This window comes from Rhipicephalus microplus, chromosome 6, assembly GCF_043290135.1.
Source record: "Rhipicephalus microplus isolate Deutch F79 chromosome 6, USDA_Rmic, whole genome shotgun sequence".
In the NCBI taxonomy this organism is placed as follows: domain Eukaryota; kingdom Metazoa; phylum Arthropoda; class Arachnida; order Ixodida; family Ixodidae; genus Rhipicephalus; species Rhipicephalus microplus.
This window is the reverse complement of record NC_134705.1, coordinates 53,866,106-53,880,633: the sequence shown is the minus strand read 5'-3', so window position 1 is coordinate 53,880,633 and position 14,528 is coordinate 53,866,106. Positions and strand designations below refer to the sequence as shown.

The following is a 14,528-nucleotide window of genomic DNA, read 5'->3' as shown; positions in this document are numbered from 1 at the left end:
TGTACAATATTAAACCATGCCAGGTAATGGGGCGACCTCACTATGGCAGATTTTGCATATATTTGTCGGATATGCATAGGGGTAAAGTTTGTTGCACAGTGCATGAGGGGTTATTGCGTCTGCAGCTGTCGTACGGCCACCACCTGTGTCCAGTTCATCTTGTCGCTGAGCGTATGAAAGTGTTGGTGGAGCAGGTAGAAGGCGGTGGCGATTTCAGACATTTTTTTTTCTCACTAGTGATTTCCGAATGAAAGATGTTACCAGCCGCTTCAGTTGGCCGCAAGATTATGAATTCATTTTATAGGAACGGTGACCCCATTATGGTGCTCAAAATACTTCAGGGAGTCTTCCCAAAAACTCACATCTATGCCCTATGTTTTCCTTTCAGCCTTGATTTTATCGCAGCTATTTGTTGAGAAAGTTATCTCCTGGCTGAAATGCTCGACCTGGACATCTACACTCGTTGGGTACTAATTAGCACGGCCACATTTCTGCTTTCGTGGATGCTTTTATTACGCCGATGGTTTGGGAGAAGCCGGCCTCCAGGTACCCGGTTACCTCCCTCAGTTCCTGGCGCCTCTATCACTGGACACCATGAGATGCACAAATATGACTTTTTCTGCACTGCGGCCATGAAGTGGGCGAGGCAATATGGGCCTGTGTACAGGTAATGAACTCTATAAACATAACTACGCATTCATATTCTCACCCCATTAGGCAGCAATAAAAAAGAGACAAATAAAGATCACATGGTATGACGGACTGCTTTAAACTGTCACTTACCAAAACACATAATGCCGAAAATTAAAAATTATCCTGGCGCTCTGTACGTGTGCTCCTTATCTTGTCCGCGTTTTCTCGCTGCACTCTGCGGTAACGTAGTACAAACTCCCCTAGCGAGCCCCTGTTCTGGAGCTTCATTTGATGTTCATTTGACTTCATTTCAATAGTGAAATAAATGTCTATTTTCTTAAAAGCCTTAGGCTAGATCCAGACGATGGGAGATCTTTGATGCATCACGCCGGAACAGCAAATACTGAAAGTACTGTGCATTGGTGTAAATGTTCGCTAAGCTTTCACCATGACGTACTCGAAAGCTCAATGCATGAAATTACTGCAAGAAGAAAACATCCTAATGTTACGATATAGCAAGCAACAGCTGGATTTGGCGCCCATGTGTGCCTAGTACTAAGAGCTACGCTGTCGTGGCGAAACGTTGCAGTGAATTTATCAAGCAGTTGCACCTGTAATGCAGTTCTTATGCCTCATAAGTAGAAGAATGTTCCTGAATACTGGTGCTATATACGCTATGTTCTGTATTGCTGTTTTTTCTATGTAGGCACCGTTTGTCTGTGTGTATATTTAACCATTGTGTATTTCCTAAAAATGACCCTAATGAGAAGAATTGATGTTTGTGGCTAAAATGAGTGTTAGAAAATGCACAGAACAACCTCTCTACAAACTGCTCGTGTCGAGTACACTGAAGTTTACTCAACTAGCTGCATGTGTAAAGTTATCTTGCTGACGACAGGAACAGCATTTAACTTCAGCTTCGCTTCACCAGCTTGAGCATAAGTTGTCACTTTTGTTTTACACAGATTAAGGCAGAACTTTGCCAGCATCGTGATTCTCAACGATTTTGATAGCATCAAGAAGTTCTATTCGAGAAAGGAGTTTCTCAACCGTTCGCGGTTCTGGGTCATGAAATCCGATCGGTACGAAGGTACGTACTCTAAACAGATACATGCCTGCACTCAGCTCTATTGAAGTGACGACGAACTGTGGGAAGAAACGTTAAACCACACTATAGTACTAGCTCAATTGAACTTTATCAGTGAAGCTTGATATCGCTAAGATATGTGATGTCGTGATGTTAGCGAGAAATACATCCAGTTCCTTCGAATTCGTTTCTTTTGGAGCACGGTAAACGCAATCATCCGCCATCTGACCTCCCTGCGGAGGAACACCCGCGAGTCTGGGCAAAAGGGAAGAGGTTTTAAAATAATCAAGGAAAGTAGCAAGGCCAGTCTGTTTTGACAAAGAGACGACTGACAGTTTCCTCGAAAAACGCTCTACCACCAAAGCATTAGTGCTTAAAAGTGAACCTGGCTTCACGGACAATGAACATTGTTTGGAAATCTAGTAATGAAGAATCCAACTCAAGATGTCGCGCAAGGCTGAGCAGCAATAGAGGTGACAAACAGCTGCGTGTTCATGGCTTGGCAAGGCTTTTATCTTCTCAATACTTGCTGTTTATTTTTTTATGCCTGAACCTCCTTCTTTCCATCTCAATGGTTCTCTGTGCAGTTTTTCTCTAGTTTTATTTTTACCTCAATCTTCCCTCTCTTTCTCTCAAACTTTTTAATCTTTGCTATGCCTTTCTCACTTTCGCAGTCAGCATTGTCTCCCATTTTATCATTTTCTATATGTGTACATCGTTCTTTCTATGTATTTTTTCCTTTAATGTATTTATTGTCATCCGCTCCTGCCCCTCTTACTCATCCTTGCTATACTATGCTCAACAAAGCTATGCTTTCTTCTGCTAGCGTGTAGGAATAGTCGAGTGCTTACGACGATTGCCTTCGAATTGTTTGTAAGCGGGCACGAATCTCACCAAGCAAAAAATTTCGCTCTCCCAAATCTTCTACTTTTTTTATTTCTGTCACTCTCTTAGTGTGTGTGTGTGTGTGTGTGTGTGCGCGCGCGTGTGTGTATGTGTGTGTGTGTGTGTGTGTGTGTGTGTGTGTGTGTGTGTAGTCGTTCTCTCGAACGTTGGAGTTATTGCGTGTCACATCGTACAAAAGACAGAGATGCAGAAGAGCACAAAAATCAAGGAGTAGACGAATAGAGCACGTCCTGCCTTATGATTAGAATAATTTTGTGCGTGCTTTGCGAGGAAACGTCGCGTAACGTCCACCTCGAAGGCGGCGTCGTCGATGTGTCGTGGTTGACAATGCAGTGGAGTTTTTACAATAATGATCACGTTGACAACATGGTCTTTCGACAAGGTCACCACCAGTATGTGCACTTTGTTTCATGGGGTGGAAAGTTTTAGCGGCCATTCGCTTTTATAGAATGGAATGTGACTTGCAATTGTTGCATCATATGCTGTTGTGAGCTCCAAACATCATCAAATTTCAGTGGCCGCACGTCATCCACCGCAGTCTAAGTGCATATCGCGCACATTAAAAAATGTTCTCGATAAACTCCCTGTGTTTTAAAGGTTGATCTGGATCTGTAGCACGCGTTACGGACCTGAGAAGTTTTTTTTTTTTGAAGCGCGGGTTGGCATTGGAGTCAATGTTTTTCAATTTAAATTCTTTTTTGAAGATAGCAGTTGCCTACTTTAGCACATACAAGTACATATTTTATACCCTCTTTTCAAACGTTGACAAAAAAGAGGAAATAGCAAGAAGGTAAACGAGCGAAGGAGGGGAAACGACAGGTTATCGCATGGCAATACCTGAGTAAGGAAGAACGCGAAAACAGTTAGTAAGCGAAGACGATTAAGTTGGTGTTTGGGGATTAGAGATGCAAGCACCAAAAAGGAGGCCGGTTTTTAGGTGAATATGGTGTAGAAAGTTAGTACCAGCTGGTGCACCAACTGGATAACCATTTATAAGTGAAGGACGTCAGCTGGGGTTCCTGTTGTGCCACCCCATTAAGAAGCTACATCGAGAAAAAAAAATAATAAGTACAAACAAGACACAGAATGCGTGCAGAGACGATGTCTTCCGTCCGTCCCTGCCAGAGCCAGCTCCGGGAGACAGAAAGTTAACTCCAAACTCGTGTTCAATGATTGCTGCAGCCGCGGCCACGAGAAGAAAGGCCTCTGGAGCTATAGTTTTCGACTCTCGCTGCTGCTGAGCAGAACAAGCTTTCCTTATGAAGTCACTAAGAATCCCTGACCCCTTGCTAATACCGCTATGCAATGAATAATCGACTCCTAGACAAACCGAACCCTGATTATCTTGATTGCAGTCGAATGTTCTACCATTATTGCATGCCAGCACCTGCAATTTCTTTTTAAAAACCCTATACAGGTTTCAGGTCAGTCTAAGGGTTGCTTTAGAGGTGCATTATTGTGTGACAAAAGCACAAAATCTCGTCAAGCGTCAATGCGAGCCGTATAAAAAAAGAAAAGTGTTATGTTTGCAAAATCATTCGAAAGTGCTCATCAATACTTCTTCAGAATAGTCATCATGATCGACCATAATGTCACGGGGCTGAATAGGTGCAGTGATTCTGCTACACATACCCACAGGGTACGTCTATATCTTCTAATTGATAGTCTGTTCCTGCTGGCTTGGCAAAGGTATTTGCAAGAGGCGCCTTTCAATGTAAAAGGCAAATTAGAAAACGTGAAGCTTTTCATAACTTCTTTTTAGTTTTAGGTTCATGGTAAAATCACACTTTATTGTCCATTCTTTTGTTGCAGAACATTTCCGCCCATGCAGTTTTTTTTTTCAGAAGATACAAAACAATGTAAGGCCATTAAACTACCACGGAACGGAAAGCAAAAATTCCAGTAGGGGTGAATCATAAGAGATGCTCGATATGTGGTATATTGTTTTATTCAACAAACATGTGCAAACGTGTAAAAACGCTCTAAAAAGTTGCCAACAGACCATTGTTAGTAATGAAAAAGCACAACCTTGACGAGGTGAACGCGTAACGTGGTACACATGCTGTTCACGCTCAAGGAACACGTCTGTAATTTGGTAAACCATCCAGTTTGCTTTTTTACGCTATGTGTCATTTTAATGATGACACCAAAAGCACATTTGATGTATCTAAGCGAATTCGGACAGGCCTTGACTTATACCTTGCCTAAGTTTGCCTTACAAATAACCAGTGCCGCACCACGAAAGCATCCTATGATGACACTCATGCCCCCATAAAAGCTAGAAATAAATCGAGAGTGCCCACTGGATCAGAGACACTCAACAGAGAGGTCCACGATTGAACTGGCTAAAAATGTGAATGCTAGCGCTCCTGATTACTTTGTGTAAGTACCGCGATTTTACGAAATATTTTTAACACGAAAGTGTTTTATGCCGGAGTCCACCACACTGACGTCCTTTGATCACAAAAACGAAGTTGGAAATGGAAATACCAAGGTGAAATTGCATTTATTTTTTGCTTGTCATGCAAAAAAGAAGTGCACGACAAGCATTCGTTGCGTGGAATTAGAACAGGAACCTCTAGATTTTCAGTGCGCGGCGCTCAACACTACTCCACAGAACGTACGTACGTTCGCTTATATGCTAACAGCGAAAAATTCATACACGTCATAAAACATTTGGCAGTCCTGAGTGCTTCCAAAATTTCGCGCGTTTTCTTTATAAGTGGCGAGAGGGCGTGACAGGCTTGCGTTGGGCACTCTAAATGGCGTAGTGTCTATACGAAGCGCTGCATCTACGAAGCGTGGTTTCATCTGCGCGCACAGTTACCAGACTCGTCATTCGAGATAGGACGAAGGTCACTTCGCTCGGTGCCGGGGCCGCGCTTACGAAATGCGCGCGCTGCTGACACACAATGCAGGAATTGTGACAATTGTTCGTACTTGTCCTGTGAACTCTTGTGCGCTTGTTTTGTGCGTCTTTCTCTCTGTTTGAATAGCGTGCTCTAAGTGTCGAGCTGTGACACTTTAGTCGGCGCTCGTCATGTGCATGCTGATTTCGTGCGTGCTTTCTGCTTGAGGTGCGCGCTGCTTGCCTTTCATAACCTCACTTTGCAATTTGTTGCTGTTGCTGAAACAATGCGCAATAAACGCTCAACTATCTCTATAAAGATCCGTATCACTTTCGTGTGATACCAATCTTTCTATAAGGGGATCATTCATGTTTATTTTCTGTTGATTTTCTGAGAATTTGCATTTCTGGTATTCTTAGAGACACGAATCGTGATGACTTCTTTATAATAAACATTTTTATTTAAAACTTGGCGTACTTCTTCACCAATCTGCTAGGCGTTTAAATATCTTGAATGCACCAAGTCATCGCACAAGAGTTTAAAAGGCCTGGTATATGAAGGTGCAACTCGTGATAGTAACTAATTTTGAGGTAGTTATCGCTTGAACTTTAGTTATTCCCTGCAACAAATAACATTTTAGTAATTAGAACTTGAGTTTAGGGAGGTCACATCGGCGCGCCTAATGTCGTTTTTCAGTATGAAAGATTAACAAACATAGAACTTCATACTGTTCACATGTGCCTAAAGAGATTTTATACTGTTGACAAATGATCTGTAGTGATAACTTCTGTTTAAATTTTTTCAGACACATGCTATAATTCAGCTTTTCATGTTACCTTGTTGCTATTCTGTTTGTTTCAATCAGACTAGTCGTTTTTTTTCTTTTTTGTATTGGCAGAATTCTGACTGTTCTTTTTTGTTTCTCATATCTCCCCTTCATATAGGGCTCGCCACTATGAATGGGACAATATGGAACCTCAACCGAAGATTCTGCTTGCATGCACTCCGTGATTTCGGCATGGGCAAGTCCTACGCAATGGAGGATATAGTGGTTTGTTTAGTGCACTGCCTTCTACAAAAATACGCCCAAATAATTACGTTGATTCACTGCTTAGCCTAGCAAAGTTTTAGTTGAAGCATATTTTGCTTCATGAGAAACACTCGCATAGAGATCATTGCTCTTTGTGCACCGTTTTCAGGTTTTTAGAAGAAATGAACACACTTATGCGCAGCCTTCCAATCGTTTTGCGGCGATCGCATACGCCCGTGGAACTCAGTGCAAAGTCACTGAAGAAAATAATTCTAGCAGATCTCGAATACTTTAGGAGTCGATAATATGCCAAGCATTAGGTAAGTAGCAGTATATACCGTATTTTTACGGTGAAAGCTCTATACAGAGGGGCGAAACAAAACTCCGTTCGGTGCCCCGTGCTTAACCTATACATTGACTGAACCACCTGTTAAATCGTTCTCTACGTCGTACCTTTAAAGAAAAGTATGTTTCGGTGAAGAAACAAGAGGGAACGTCGTTCATCTCTCACAACTTATTCTTCTTGCTTTAGAGTGCTTGCCTGCACGTGTTTATTAGCCGATCTTTTTCAACATACTCTCGCCCCCAGTAGAGTAGCAAAAATCAACCTTGAAGAATGGGTATACGGGCCGCCTAAAAATTATGAGTTTTATTAGCTTTCAATCATCAAGCTCAAATGATTTCATCTCAACTGGGATTCACGTTTGTGATTTGACTTCGAAACCGCACCCTTATAAAGATGCCGGACTGCTCGATGATAGCCACATTATTCACTTGGAGACTAAGGCTAGGATGTGCCAAGAAAAATGAAGCGCGTGAAGTTCTCGTAGGTATTGTTTTTAGCCACGGATCTACCGGTGATATATCAGCTTCAGATGGTAGCTCAGCTTCTTATGGCCCTTTTGTGTAGCATGAGAACTTTGAGCTTCGTAGTTGTTAGATAGCTCCAGAGAAACCAATGATGAATGTCTAGTGTTCTAATACGTTGAGTTCAGCTGTTTTAGAATAACAATCAGGTCATCCTCCAACAGTGCACTCAAAGTTTGTCCACCCTTGAGTGCCTATTTCTGAGCATCTCGTAGGATGAAGACTTGAGTGATCGGATAAGTATCGCACGGCAGTCGTCCCACCAAGGCACACCGATTAAAACAATCTTCCGCTGTCTCCAGCGCGTCGAAAGGAACAATGCCAATAGGAGCTCTTCATAAAATTCCGATGTTCTGTAAAGCTCTGGATGATGTTTTAAATATGAGTGCATTTTAGAGCTCACTGTAATTGGCACTCTTTTCTGAGCCAAAAACCTCCAGAGAGCCGCAAAGATTGCGTCTATAGTGATGCCGCTCCTTAAATCACGGTGAACTGGTGTCGTAGTTAAACATGTTCCATCAGTCTTCAGGCTGACATCGACAAATATATGAAGCTCCGGATTGAGGCTCTCCCTTCGTCAAGGCAGTCGTTGAGAGATGTGGTGCCTTGAGTGCCTGACGATTAGTCGAACGTAAGTTCGAACTGCTTCATTGTCGGAGCTTCTTCTCTATCGTCTGCAGAATAAATGACGCCCACTGCTTCAAGCAGTCGAAACAAATGGGGATCTGCGAGACAGTGTTGTTGCCGCAAAATATTTCCACTCGTAAAACACAGACCATGAAGGTTGTGGTGCAGTTAAAGCAGGCATTCTGATGACTGGGCCCTTGCATTGCTTATCCAAGTGCAGTGCTGATTGTGACAAACCCTGGAATTTTTCTGCTCCTTATTACACCTACAGTCGTTATTTTCCACAGCTGGTCAGCTCGAATCAGGAAGCTGATGCTGGTCTCTGATGCACCACAAAAGATTTCTTTTTCTCAGCAATGCCTTGGCCTTGGAGACGCAACTGCTGGAAGATGAGGCTATAAGGTGTCGGAGAATGGATGTGCTCACTGATAACTGGGATGATTATTGCCCAAACGATGTGGATATCGGAAGACAATTGGCTCATCAGGAGAATTGAACCACCCTTCACTTTTCCGCCGAGGCCTGGACTTTGTTGCCACACGTGTTGAATGCAGCCTTTGTGTCTCCCAGTACCTGCAATTGTAGTTTGGTGGCGAGGTTTTGTGACGAAAGATCTCTGATTGCATCCGTCAAGGATTTCTCGTACGCACCTTCACCTGCTTTTTTTGATGACGAAACCGAGAAACCTCTGCAGGTATTCTTCGCTGTCGTTTCTCTCGCTCTCGCTCGGTGTATCCTTGTCGCACATCGCCACACACTTCGGGTGAGGGCCCACTGATCCAACATCAACGTGCGGCAGACTCACAGGCTTCCACTTTACGCTTCGGCCTGCGATGCGTGAAATGCCTCGAAGTGGCAAAACTCAAATTTATTTGCAGGTCAGTCTAACCGTGCCTGTTTGCACGTGTGGTGAGGTATAAGCCTCACCGACGCATTCGTAAAGCATACACGGAGATTTCATACAAATCAAACAAGCCTTTATTTACACAAGGGAAAAGGCAGGAGATAACAGAAATTAAGAGGTATAAGACTGATACTCGATGAAAAAGAACAACAAAGCAAACTATGCTCTAAAAGAACACTGCAAGAAGTACAGACAAAGGACAAATACGTGAAATGGTAATAAATTATTGACATGATGGAAATCGAAGGAGATACAAGAAACATTCCATGAAAACAATCAGGTTCGCGTTTCGCAACATCTACGTGGGCCGCAGCGCACACAACTACTATTATTGAAAGACTAGGAGTAATACAATTACAGTTTAGAAAAAATCCCAATAAGAAGTTCCATACGGACCAGGCCAGCTCTTGGTTCAAAAGGGGAGTTTACGGGGTGTCGCTGAAGATTTTGCTAGCTTAGTAGATGACAAAGATGCCCGATATTGCAGCCCTCTCAATACGTTGCGCGGGTCACTCCATGCTCGCCGCGCAAGAAGTGTGGTCGTCGGTGACTCGCGTCACCGACGACCGCAATTCTTGCTGGCTGCTCGTCAGCTGCCAATCCCGAAGAAGTCAAAACTTTCTCAGCGCGTATGCGTGTTTCCTGACCCTCTAGAGACTGATTTCATTTTTCCCGAACACATGTGTGTCCCATTCGGTACAGGCGTAGGGAAGAAGTGGCGGTGCTGCTGCTTCGTCGTTAGTCGGCGGATGTCGGCCTCCCAACAGAAAAGCACACTTCATTGGACGATGGCCCCATCGTCGAGCGAGACAAAGATTGCAGACGTTTGTGACATAGCCCCCTCCTAGAGAATATTGCTGCGTAATTTTCAAGGAAATCACAAACGCGCACTGTTCGAGAGCTCTCGGTGTTCTAGTCGTCCACCATTGTGCTCTCCTTTTTTTTTTCGCGCACCATTTCACTGACGTGTGCAACACTGCAGACGCACCGCACTTCACTGTCGCACCAAGACGAAAGGCATATCGGGCACTAGGTCATGACCACACACATAAGAAAATAACTTGACAAGAATGGTGCACAGTTCAAAGCTGAGCACGTAAACTCTCTTCGATGACATATATTTAAACATACACGCCGTAAGCGTAATACAAATATCAAATATTGAGATGCCTTAAAACAGAATAAATGAAAACAAATCTTGAGTCTAGATGCATTTTGTGCGCATGCCTAGCACTAGTTACACATCAATGCGCCTTAATAAATAATTGAAACGAAAAGCTTTGAAGAATATATCGCCATGTTCAGCACGCAGGCGTGGTGTGATATACCTCGAACACAGAAGTACCTTGATGAGAGTCTCTCAAAGAAGTCTAGCACTTGCAAACGTAAGTCACCTAAAGCTTCTAAACCAAAGATTTTCCTAACTGAATGGGTAAAAAGTTGAAACAATGGAACATCGTCTACCAGCACACAGACGACACAATGAAACCAATAGTATAGCTAAGCGATTGGTCCCCACATTGATCAAATGCTTCAAAATCGAAAGACAGAATTGAACATTGTTTCGAAAGATATGTCCTTTGCCTTCAAGCTTACGTTGACGTTTCTATGTACGCAACTTTTATCCGTGCTCGAGGTGGTCGGGCTCTTGATGGAGCCATTCCCAGCAACCAGGGAAAAGAAAACACTGGAGGGTTGTCATCACTAGGGTTGTGTCACGCCAGTTTGCCCTGGGGTTGCTTGCCATCATTGACACCACGTTTTGCGGGCATGGGTCTCCCGACCACGTCGTGCCGCTCTGTCAAAAGATGCTCCCCCCTCCTCTGCCAACCATTTGGTAAACCGCACGGGGAGAAGACGAGGAATGTTTATGGACTGCGCCGCAGCAACACTGTGCCCCTGCAACACTTGCATCCCTAACGTCTGTGCATTTCGCGTGGCCATGCGCAAGCTGGCATATTTATCTTAATGCAGCAAAAAGAAAACGCGCCTTTCGTTGCGTTCTGCCACATTTGAAGCCCTCTTTTCCATAGGCTTTCTTTGTTTTCTTGTACTCTTTGACACTCCTTTCTCCTTGCAGCGTCTCTTTTTCTTGGCACATATTCCTGTGCTCTCTTTGGCAACATCGGCTAGTATCAGCTGCGCGGGGCAAGACTCATAGTTTTCAACTGCTGCATGGTCTACACAGCCGGAATTTCTCCTTAACTCGCCGACACCATGGCCTGTGGGCAGCTTAACTGAGTGATAAACAATACAAGTGGCCTCCTTAGGGCTGTGCCACTCGCACCTATAGGAACTACCTGCTACAACTTTGCCCAGCCCACAGCGTGCGTCCGCACACGACTTTGCCCCAATGTCTGTGCAGGAGTCCTCACCTGTTGGGCCGGTTGTACTGCGAACATCGCAGTTAGCCGCCATAGCGACGAACATACTCGGTGACTGTGCCAGGTCAACTACAGATGGCCTTTCTGTATTAACAGGACTCTGCCGGCACAGCCCCTCGTCGCCATTATTGCAACCTTCAGTGGCCTATGTGGTCATCACAGTACTTTTGGCAGTTAACACGCTGAGTTCTGACATGAACTGGCTGTCCGCACCACACGTCCTATCATTTTGTCCGGCTCTTAACAGTTTTGAGCCTACGGGCTCTTTGCACCATTTGGGCGCAGGCGCATTCGTGCACAGGCGCGAACCTTCAGGCGCGATTTGTCAACGTACTTATGGTATGACTGTACCAACGTGTTAGGGGCACAGACGGTCGCGCTATTGGAAATTCTAGAGCCTAAGCAGTGTTCTGACTGCGTAGTGAGTGGTCCTAATTTCAAGCACTCTTTCGCTTTTTGTATTCTCAGTCTAGACTGCTCTTTTTCTCGTTCAATATTGGGTTGCATAGTATGAGGGTACCACTTTAGTTCAGCATCACGTTCCTCTTTTCGTCAATTTAGTTCTTTTTTGATGAAATTGAATACCTCCTTGACTACAAAGCCGAAGACTCTGCCCTGTTCAATAAGTTGATCAAACATCGGGCCACCCATCGTTACGAACAGTTGTCTACCAAAAAACGACACTAGGACTTCTACATAATGTACGCTCAGAGTACGTCTGTCTCCTAGACATCACCACATGGTTGGCCTGTCCTGTCGTGGACGCCAGATAATGTCACACACTTCGGATGAGTCACTGACGATCTAACATCGACGTGCGGCAGAATCGCAGGCTTCAGCTTTACGCTTCGGCCTGGGAAGTCTGAAAGGCCTTGAAGTGGTACATCTCAAATTTTTTTGCAGGTCGGTCGACCCATGTAGGGTAGCCCGTGTGGTGATGTGTGGGCCCGACCGGCGCACTCATAGAGCTGACGTGGACATTTGACACGGACATTTGAGCTGACACGGACCTTTCAGTAAACACAAAGAAAATTTAATTCAAACAAGGAAAATAGGGAAGAGTTAACAAAATAACAGAGGAAGAAGACATACATGATGGAAAAGAACATAAAAATGAAGTATTCTCTAAAAGAACGCTACAACAGGTACAGACAAACACAAATAGGCGGAATGTTAATAAAATGAGAACATGATGAAACTGAATGACATACAAAAAAATTTACAAGTAAACGATCATGGTTGCGCTTCTGAATTTATAAGTGCGACGCAGCGCGCACAAGCACAAATATTGAAAGAAGTTTAAAAAAGTCACAATAAAAAGTTCCATACGGACCAGGCCAGCTCTTGGTACACGTAGGGGAATTGACAGGGTGTCGCTGAAGATCTCGCTAGCTTAGTAGACGACGAGGATGCCCAGTATTGTAGCTGTGTCAACACGTTGCGTGAGTACAATACATACTCAATATATGCTCACCACCTACACGATACTCGCGACACCGACGACCGCACTTCTTGCTGGCTGCACGTCAACTGCCGATCCCGAAGAAGTCAAAACTTTCCTAGGGCGTATTCGTGCTCTCTTACCCTCTGGGGATGATTTCATTTTCCCCGAACACATGTGTGTCCCCTTTAATACAGGTGTAGGGAAGACGCGTCGGCGCTGTTGCTGCGTCGTTAGTCACCGGATGCCGTCCTCCCAACCCAAAAGCACCCTTCCTTGGACGATGGGGCACGGGGGCGAAACGAAAATTTCAGACGTTTGTGACACCCAGCATAACTGCTTCTGATGACATAACTCCTTCTTTGCTGCTGTAGGTGTCTGCTAGTCGAGAAAGTGTCATGTTCTTCGAGTAATAAAGGTTGCAGATACTTCATGCGTGCGTCCTGTGACAACTCAAGCAGGTGTGTTCCTAGGGCGTATTCGTGCTCTCTTACCCTCTGGGGATGATTTAATTTTCCCCGAACACATGTGTGTCCCCTTTATTACAGGTGTAGGGAAGACGCGTCGGCGCTGTTGCTGCGTCGTTAGTCACCGAATGCCGTCCTCCCAACCCAAAAGCACCCTTCCTTGGACGATGGGGCAGGGGGGTGAAACGAAGATTTCAGACGTTTGTGACACACAGCATAACTGCTTCTGATGACATAACTCCTTCTTTGCTGCTGTAGGTGTCTGCTAGTCGAGAAAGTGTCATGTTCTTCGAGTAATAAAGGTTGCAGATACTTCATGCGTGCGTCCTGTGACAACTCAAGCAGGTGTGTTTGACTAGGCAAGATCATGTGCGATGGCCGCGCGTTGTGCATTTGTAGCAGTGGTTGCCCTTCCGTAGCTTCTTTTTCTTATCGTGAAGCGTGATATTGGCTTCGCAGGTTCGTGTACCATGGCTCTTCAATCCACAAAACAAACACTCGCTCCAGCTGATAATTGATTGATTGATTTGTGGGGTTTAACGTCCCAAAACCATCATATGATTATGAGAGACGCCGTAGTGGAGGGCTCCGGAAATTTCGACCACCTGGGGTTCTTTAACGTGCACCCAAATCTGAGCACACGGGCCTACAACATTTCCGCCTCCATCGGAAATGCAGCCGCCGAAGCTGGGATTTGAATCCGCGACCTGCGGGTCAGCAGCCGAGTACCTCAGCCACTAGACCACCGCGGCGGGGCGCTCCAGCTGTTAGATGTGCTGTGTGGTCAGAAGCGGTGTTGGTTCTACCGCTTCGAGCTCTCTGACGACTGAGAGTGTGGTCATCGACAGGTCGTTGTGCTAATGGCGCACACCGCTCCCGGGTTTCCGATTCTATGCGTACGAACAAGAGCAGCTCTTGTAGTTCCGTTGCAAAGCTTGTGACTGTCCATACTGGGTCTGAGGCGCTGATGTGCGACTCACGTTGTCTTGAAGTATTGCTACGATTTGCTCTGACCTGTGATAGAACGATCTGGTACTGCAAAGCCTCTCGCGGAATTTCAATCAAATTGCTGATAAAGATACCGCAAGTAAGCTTAGTGCAGTGAGACATCGTACGTTGAGCTGCACAGAGTTGTAGAACTGCCTCCAGCCTCAGACGTCGCTTCTGTAATTGACTTGCGGAAGATTACGAAGCGCTCACAGGTGACGGTGCAGGATTCTGTGCCGATCCTCAGACTGTTATTTCACTAGCTCTATGGCGTCAGCGTAACACGATTCAGCAATGACAGAACCAGAAATCACCGCAGCTACTCCACGTGCAAATTTATGCCGTA

The 14,528-nt window shown here is 44.9% G+C and overlaps 1 protein-coding gene across 1 annotated transcript in view; it reads left to right on the top strand.

Annotated features, from left to right (window-relative positions):
- Nucleotides 1-394: 394 nt before the first annotated feature.
- Nucleotides 395-14,528, top strand: part of LOC119168129 (cytochrome P450 2C23) — a 94,223-nt gene continuing 80,089 nt past the window's right edge. Inside the window, exons 1-3 of the mRNA XM_037419540.2 lie at nucleotides 395-667; nucleotides 1,599-1,723; nucleotides 6,420-6,526. Coding sequence (XP_037275437.2) covers nucleotides 438-667; nucleotides 1,599-1,723; nucleotides 6,420-6,526 — 462 coding nt within the window. The 5' untranslated portion in view covers nucleotides 395-437. The remainder of the gene's footprint in view (nucleotides 668-1,598; nucleotides 1,724-6,419; nucleotides 6,527-14,528) is intronic.